Genomic DNA, 8,715 nt, shown 5'->3' with positions numbered 1-8,715 from the left:
TGGACCCAGCATCCCTGCCACATACCTGTGACCATCCTGCCCTTAGACAGTAAGACTCTGATAAGGGAAAATAATGCTGCTAGTAGAGAAATTTAAAATTAAAAACAAAATTATTGAGAAAGATATATAGCACCTTCTTTTTCTTGTGAAAAATGGATTCACCGTCTTCTGGTGGTTTATGCAGAAACTGCACTTTGTGTGATCTGCCGTGTCCTTTGTTGATTACGCTGGCATATTTGGGTCATGCCGGAATTCATTAGAATTCTGAGTACCTAGTAATCCTGAACAATGCTGCTGAAATGCACTGAGATTTTTTTTTAAGTCTTCTCCAAGTGAAAGTGTGAATAGCATATGAATTATGCTTCAAAACGGTTTTCATTATATTTTTCTCTCCTTGTGCAGCATGAGATAATAATGGTTAAAAAACAACACAGTCTCTCCTTTGATACATGGGATATAATAAGCACCTTTTGCTGTGAGAACTCATTAAATCACCTTGCCACTTCTGACAGGTGGTCCAGTGCTTGCTGGGAATGGAAAAGGAACATGAAGTAGAAGTCAATGGCGCAGACACGCTGTGGGGAGAAACAGGTAATTATGGCTCCACTGCGTGTAGTCTGGGGCGGCTCGCTTGATGTCTTAGCCCCGTCTCGGCCTAATTGTCTTACGAATGACTTGTGATGCATGTAGTCCTATTTTTATTTTATCACAAGGCATTTGAAGTTTAGAGCTTTTTAAACTTTCCAAATGAGTAGTGAAACTTTGCTAGACATATATAAAACGGGGTCATCTGAAATTAGACTAAGTGGTTGCCGTGCAAGTGACGGACGGCAGATGGGAATACCTTAGTACTCCTGGTTTGCCAAGTCTTTCCAGACCCTACCCAAGCTAATCTTCCTATGGCCTGGGCTCAGTGAGCTGGCCAGGACTGTCCATCCCCACGCTGGATAAATCGAAAGTGACTTAGTAAGGAAGGCTGTGCCCTGCCCTGTCTAGGATGGAGGATAGAACTCAGGCTCCTGGGCCTACTAAAAATACTGAACAAAAGCTGTAAGACTCGTCTCCACTGGACTGGAGTATGCATGTCTCACTGCAGTGGGGCAGAGGCCTGAGGAGAGTACATTTTAATGAAGATTTGAGTTGGGAGAAAAACATAGATAATGCTGTTTTGAAATATTCTATTTGGCTGAATTAAGCATTAGAAATGTAAGACTTTATGAGTTATAAAGTTAGATGTTACCAAGATTGTTTAATTTGCATTTCTAGGTTACATTCTGTATATATGCACAGCATATATGATTTCCATTTTTCTAGAAAAGGTTTGTTTCCAGATTTGTTTGTAAATTAGGATTTGGGGGCCACCCTAACATGACCAATGGTGATATGGAGAGTTCACTGGCTAACTCAAACTTGGGAGAAGCCTCTGAGATTTTCTGGGCAGGAGTGGAGGTTTGCCCATCAGAGACTCATTGTCCTCTCGAGGGTGGCTGTCATTTACCCAGCTTCCTATTGCTCGCCGTGGGACTGGAGGAGGAGCTCAGCGTGGCCCTGGGTTGCAAAGAAAGTTCAGGACTGAGGTTGGATTATGTTCAGGGCCAAAAGGGAGTAGGTTTAAATATTGTTCCTAATTCTTGATGGACTTCTTTTCTTGCCCTTTTAAGTACTTTAGTTGGCTCTATAATTTAGCAAAAGGAAAGTTTCCATCAACTTTCCATATGATGTTGTGGGCAGCAGTGTAGCTAAGTCAATAATGACATGGCTTTGCTAGTGGACCGAAGGCCTGAATTCCACCTCTTTCATTGTCTAGGTTAGCAACAAGTTGCTTTGCCTCTTTGTCAGAGTAAATATAATAGTATCTGCCTCGTGGGGTTGTGGCGAAGGCCAAATGAAATCAAGTAGTCTTACCCAAATGTACCCAATTCTAGGTGCTCCTAGGGCACTTATACCTAAAAATTTTGATTCACTAGGTCTAGGGAAAGCATCTGAGGTCATTTTAAGTGACGCATAGCTTCAGGAAAAAACAGAACTGCAGTGCTGAGACGTCTAGGACACCTGGCACACAGTGACGCTGACAGTAATGCCACCCATGCTGATGGTGGAGGTGAATGCTGGCAGGAGTAACACCACGTACTTAGCTCAGATGGGAACCTTTAATATTCATGATTTTCTTTTTCCTGGAAGAAAAATCTAGAGAAAGGCTGACCTTGAAGATTCTATGTGAGCTCTGTTTTTCCTCTCAGTGACCAGTCCTAAATTTCATAATCTCCCACTTGAGAATCTCTCAAATGATTCAGAGGCTAAACAGACAAGTGAGAAACTTCAGACTTCTCACCAGTCTTGTTTTTGTTTTCTTTAAACAGCACACATTTATTATTTCACAGTTCCTGCAAGTCAGTAGCCTGAGCACCGTTTGGTTGGGTTCTCTGCTTTAGGATCCTCCTAGGATACAAAGTAGATATCAACCAAGGCTTTACTCTCAACAGAGACTCACCTGGGGAGAGGTCTAACGAGCTTGCAGGCTGTTGGCAGAATCCATGCCCTTGCAGTTGTCCCACCAGTCTTAATGTTAAGGGAAATAACAGTTCAGCCCTTCTTCCAAACTTTACGTGTTAACTTCAGACCACTTTGCAAACTGGGAAATAGTTTGTACTCTTCTTCCATGGATGTTAGGGTAAATTTCATCAGCCACAATTTGAGAAACTGTTTTAAAATTTTAAGAAGGAAAAGGCAAGTTGAGCACTCCTTTGTGGGTTGCATTTCTATTAAAAGAATCTTGCCTTCCCTGTGCGTTTTTCTATTTTGGTACATTTTTCCTATGTTCCTTCAAAAATGACCATTATGGTCTACTACCCTAAACCCAGGTCTGTGTTTATCAAAGGAAATACTCTCAGATTTTTTTTTTTTTGGAGAGATTTTCGCTATAGGGTGCGTGCGCTCGCCAGACAGACAGAGAGAGACAGAGAGACAGAAAGCAAGAAATCACCCCCCAGGGGGGATGGCCACGCCGCAATCCCTTCTCCTCCATTCTCCTCTTGGGATCTTGGGCACGCACGCACATGCGCCCGGTGTGAGTTTTAAGCCACTGGGTCCGGGACGGAACCGTGGTCGACTATGTGGGAGTCCAGCAACATAGCCATTATGCTATCTGCTGGTTCCCAACTCTCAGATCTTGAAGGGGAAGTTTTAGGTGAGATATCTCGGGCAGATAATGGGGTTTTACATGAAGGCATACTTCAAAGTCCTGAATGTGAGTTCTGTGTTTGGGATTTGGCCACGAGGGGCCTGCATCCTCCAACCCCAGTGTGGGAATTAGTACAGAAAAGGCCTACAGGCAGCCTTCTAGAGCACTCGCTTGCTGCAGCCTATAGAGAACTGAAGGTCTTGATGGTGACCATATGAGTAGTGAGTCAGCTCACAGCCCTCGTTCTCACCAAGCCTCGTCTTTAAGTAGCAATCCCTGGCAGTTCCCCAGCCCCCACGGGCCCCACTGCCCTGTGCATTGTTGGTAACTACTGTACAAATTATAAGTGAAGTGAAAATAGTTGTTTTACTTCCTAGTTTTCTTTGATCCTCACTGCTGGTTGCAGTTGATGCTGCTTTTTGTTCAAAACCTGCTGGGGTGGACTTCATCTGTCTTTAGCCACAGCCCAAGGACAGGATCCTGAGAGTGACTTCTATCTAGGGTATGGCCAGTTGACAGCTGACGGCTTTGTTTGGGTAATGCAGCTCATAATTTCTCTTAGAACCATGAATATCTTTATACATGTTTGTTCAATATAGCTAAAAGCAGCTCGACTTAAAAATACAAGCTAATGGATATTTAAAAAAAAAAAAAAGAGAGAGAGAGAGAGAGAGAAAGACAGTTGTGATCCTCCTGCCTCAGCGTCTCACGCCATGGTGCCTGGCTCACTGAAGGACTTTCTGTATCCTGTAGAAAACGTATCCTGTAGAGGAAAGCTCCTTATGCCTAAGCTATTCTGTTTATCAGAGGTCCTGAGCATTTTTCCAGTACAAGTTTAGAAAAATCCTTGTCAAGGCCTTCTCTCCTCTGCTGGTGTTTTAAGAAGCTTCAGTATGATTAGTGGGTACAGAAATCCAGGCTGTTCGTTGAATGTACAAACTCTTGATGTTTTTGGCATAAAAGCATGAGAAGGGTAACCCAATACCCTAGAGGGTGTGAGGGAGGAGCTCACCCAGGATGGGCAGGGGGCATTCCAGGCCAGTCTTCATGCCTGGGTGAAGAGAGTCATGACCCCTGGGCAGGATAACCCAGGACCCCAGAAGGGGAGGAGGATGAAACGGGGTAACCCAGAACAACGCGACATAATATAGAACACGGAGGGTGGAGTAACCCAGGGCAGAGTGACATCGTGTAGGACATGGAGGATGGGGTAACCAGGATGCTAGAAAGGGAGGGATGAGCACGGGGGTCATCTGAGCAGGTGAAGGCAAATGAGGGGGTAAGAACTAAGAAGTGACTGCGTTAGTGCCGCCCCTTGCCCTTCCTGCTCTGGCAGACCCTCGGAGTTTGCCCTTGACCCGAATGCATTCTGGAGACCACTCCTCACTGTCCCGGGGCAGTTAGGGTGAGCTAGGCTATGTAGTCCTGCCCTGGAGGACAGGCTGCATGCCAGGAGTCAGCGTATTAAAAACCCAGGGAGTGAGGCCTTCATTCTAGTGAGTGGTTCTTTCCTATTTATTTAAAGCACAGACTGCCTTTAAGAGAAAAACTTGCCCTCAGCCACATTTCGCTATCTTGGAGAGTCTTTGCCACAAACATGGTCTTCCGGTCATGCTGTCATAGAAGGACTGCAGGGGGACCCTGTCTGCCTCCCACGGAACTGTCATAATCGTTTTTTTTCAGATTCTCTTTGAAACAACATTTGGATTATTTTTGCTGTTTGGAGATCAGACGTGAAATTATGTGGTGTGGTTTTGCAGAAATGCCCCCTTTGTACCTGACACCAGTGTGGCGTCCTGCACGTAACCAAGTCCTCTCAGCATGTCATCCTGCACGAAACCGAGCCCTCTCAGCATGTGCTCTGGCTCCTCGGGGGAGGGCAGAGCAGGGCATTTCCCATGCTCCACAGAATTCAGTGGAGAGGGGCGCTCACAGAGATGTGCACGTCGGGGGCACACTTTCAAAGTGGCAGCTGGTCAAAGCTGCGGTGATCTAGAAAAACACAATCTGAATGAGATAGTTATATGTTGTCCATATTTTAGGGCATTATTTTTCATTGAATTTATGTTATTTATAGTACACATTATTCCTTAAAGGATTTGAATAGACTTATTTGACAATACATACACGAATAGGAAAAAAAAAAGTCAGTCAGGAACAGGACTTAAGATGCAGCCCAGATGTTCATGCCGTCCTGCACGTCCACCTTGCTGAGCTCCCATTCTGGCCTCGGGGTGCTCTGTGCCCAGGGCAAGAAGAAAAACTCAGTCGCGTTAGACTGTTCTGTTCTTCTGGGAAAGGAGACATACTAGGTCTTAATGAAAGGAGAAGTGTCTTTGGCGCTTTTGTTCTAACAACATTCACAGGCTGTTTGGTGAACTGGATATTTTAAAAGTATTCCCAGAGGCAACAGTGTGGGAGTTAACACAGGCTCTAGCCAGAGTCCCACGGGCTGTCTGACCTTTGGCAGGTTGTTTAACTTCTCTGTGCCTTATTTTCCAGAGTGATAAGAGTAGTTTTGCCTCTAGAAATTGCATATGTACTAAGTGAACTTATGAATATGAAGGGCCATGAAGCACCAAGTAGGAAGCCCTTTATAAATTTCATAGTGTATTTGTTTTTGGTTTTGGGGAGACATACTAGGTCTTAATGAAAGGAGAAGTGTCTTTGGCGCTTTTGTTCTAACAACATTCACAGGCTGTTTGGTGAACTGGATATTTTAAAAGTATTCCCAGAGGCAACAGTGTGGGAGTTAACACAGGCTCTAGCCAGAGTCCCACGGGCTGTCTGACCTTTGGCAGGTTGTTTAACTTCTCTGTGCCTTATTTTCCAGAGTGATAAGAGTAGTTTTGCCTCTAGAAATTGCATATGTACTAAGTGAACTTATGAATATGAAGGGCCATGAAGCACCAAGTAGGAAGCCCTTTATAAATGTCATAGTGTATTTTGTTTTTGGTTTTGGTTTTTTTTTTTTTTTTTTTTGGTGTGTTGAAGCCTGGAACAAATATAGCATATTATTAAAATGTGCCAAAAGCTTCCTATTTTGATAGCATGACTCTAGTTTAATTAAGCCACATAACACTGAATCCAACTGCATTGATACCCTCTGTCATTTTGGGCAAAAGATGTAATTCTTTGTGACTTAATTCCTTCAACTTGATAAAATGGGCATAATCAGATTCCATTCAAGGGGTTCTTGTCAAAATTGAATGAGAATTCAGCCATGGTGTCTTCCAAAGTACTCAGCAGTTGATAAATGTTAAGTTGATATTATGTGCTGTTAGATAACACATGGTAAGTTTATTTTGCGAACATTAATTGTTATAATAATTTTTGCTACCATTTGGTCTTGATGGACTATTTCAGTGAATACTTAAGTGATAGAATCTTAGTTATTTTGTGAATACTTTAAGATGATGGAGTCATAGATGAAGGGAAGGGAAAAAAGGACTTTGGTCCACATGTGATGTCCTACTTGGTGGTATTTGCATATTTTAGGTCTTAAATCCTTCACAACTTGAGGTTCATGTTTAATTTTTAATTCATACTCAGAGACCCAAATCTCGGCTTTGCAATTGAAAAAGTCAGAAGCGGCCGCAAGTGTTGTGGTTCTCCAGATTTGGCTTCTGCCTGGTTTTACCTTGTGTAGATAGTGTGCCAGGCCTGTCATGGGAGGTCCTGGCCATCCTAGGAGAGTTTTTTTTGCCAAATCGAGAACAGTAAGACAGGTGTTTCCAGCAGCAGTGACTTGTTAAATTCTGAAAGCACTGGGCAGCATGGCTTCCCGTTCATAGTACCCTGAGTCGGGAGACTGGAGGCTCCAGACTCAGACCCCAGGACCCGGGGGCGTCTCTCCCAGTGCAGGCCCAATTTTCGGTAAGAGCAGCCTTTACAGTGTTGCATTCGATCCTTTAAATTATTGAGGATTAGAGCTAACAATTGCCTGCTCTTTATAGAGATGAAGATTTTGTAGGTTATGAAACTGGGTTCTTTGACAAGTATCTAATGGAAACTCTCCCTCAGAGTCGGGCCTGGCAAAGCGGATTGTGAGATTTGGCCTCTGTGATCTTGTCCCTATTCCTAGAAGGTGGAGGAGGCATGTTCCTGGCTTTCGGGTGGAGTGTACTTTGGTAAGAGGACTTGAGGACCAGCCTCTCCATGAGCCTTTATGACCGCCCAGTTCCCAGTGTCAGCAAGTGAACCCTAGGCTACGCAGCCTCTGAGTCTAACGGCTGCCTGAAATGTCAGTCGAAGAGTGAAGGGGGAGAGATGGTCTTTAACTGTAACTCAGAGATTTTTTTTTCTTAAATCATAAAATCCCTAATTAAGTTTTATCTTTTAGAAAAAATAGTTGAGCAACTTGGAACATTTCCTGCCCCCTCTTTACTTTCATTCTTTCTTTGCAATTGAGTAGGGTGTGCCCCTCAAGCCTCTAGTGGTGGGTCTGACCTTACTGCCTTTGTCACGTCTAACAATTGCCATCTTGGCCATGGTTAGATGATATTTGTGAGCACCTGCTTGCTACTAATATTTGCTCTCCCCCCTCTTTTTCATTTTCCATACAGTTTTTTAAAAGATGGGAAAGGTCGGTATACATAGGAAATAAATTGCACAAATGGACCCAAACGTATGAGCCAGGCTGAGCTGCCCTGTCCACACCGGCTCTTCAGCAGACACTACCTTCTTCAGCAGGTGCAAACTGCCTGCTGACTGCTCAGTCCCAGCCTTGGGGGACCCTTTGGGTCATGAGTGTAGAATATGTTAGCAGGAGATTGTCTCTGGGCAGGCAGCTTCCTCTGTGTGCACTTGCTGCCCTCTCTCCAGGTCTTCAGCAGCAGATGAGAGCGAGAATAGTGATCTTCATGGTTAGGACCCACGGGCCACCTACTCTGCACAGGCCGTGCATCGCCATGTTCTTGTGTGACACACCTGCCATGAAACTGTACAACCAGCCCCGTGGACTGAATGACTGTGTTCCCAGCGAGTTGACAGTTGAGTTTCTGTAAATCCAATCTTTTCCCAGATAATTCTAATATTGTAAAAGATTCCTGTAAACAATTCATTTTATGGTACAAAGAACTACATCTCACTGATGTTTCCGATAAGTGCCGGCTGTGGCATGTCTGTTGGGTTTTTCTTAAAGTGAACATCAGCCATCACAAACCTCGTGCCCTGAAGACAGAGGGACAGTATTGGTGAGGCGAGATTATTCAGAATCGTCAGAAAACATGTACTTTCATGGGATTTAATTCACACATCCCATCTTGTTAAGGATTTGAAAGTAAAATAAATTGTGCCCAATTTGAGTCCTAAAATGTCTAAAAAATTACACTGATTTAAGAACTTCCATTTCACAGTCCGTCCCTTTTCTCCTTCATCTTTGTATTTCATCAGCCAGGGGACAGAACACTGCCCGATAGCAAGACTCACCCTTCTCCCACCCTGGATCCCTCCCCTCTTTTTCTCCTGAGGAGGCAATGTGTCGTGACCCTTGTTAGAGTCTGATGGTCACCTCGCAGGTCAGCCTTTTCCGC

The 8,715-nt window shown here is 44.1% G+C and overlaps 1 protein-coding gene across 1 annotated transcript in view; it reads left to right on the top strand.

The window, feature by feature from the left end:
• The window catches only part of TANC1 (tetratricopeptide repeat, ankyrin repeat and coiled-coil containing 1), a gene marked incomplete in the record, with an annotated part of 175,626 nt that overhangs the window by 144,981 nt on the left and 21,930 nt on the right, over positions 1-8,715 (top strand). The window contains 1 exon segment of the mRNA XM_027768446.1: positions 513-591. Coding sequence (XP_027624247.1) covers positions 513-591 — 79 coding nt within the window.

Source organism: Tupaia chinensis, unplaced genomic scaffold, assembly GCF_000334495.1.
Source record: "Tupaia chinensis unplaced genomic scaffold, TupChi_1.0 Scaffold146346_1, whole genome shotgun sequence".
NCBI lineage: Eukaryota > Metazoa > Chordata > Mammalia > Scandentia > Tupaiidae > Tupaia > Tupaia belangeri.
Note: the sequence above shows the minus strand (reverse complement) of the source record. Positions and strands in the feature narration are given on the sequence as shown.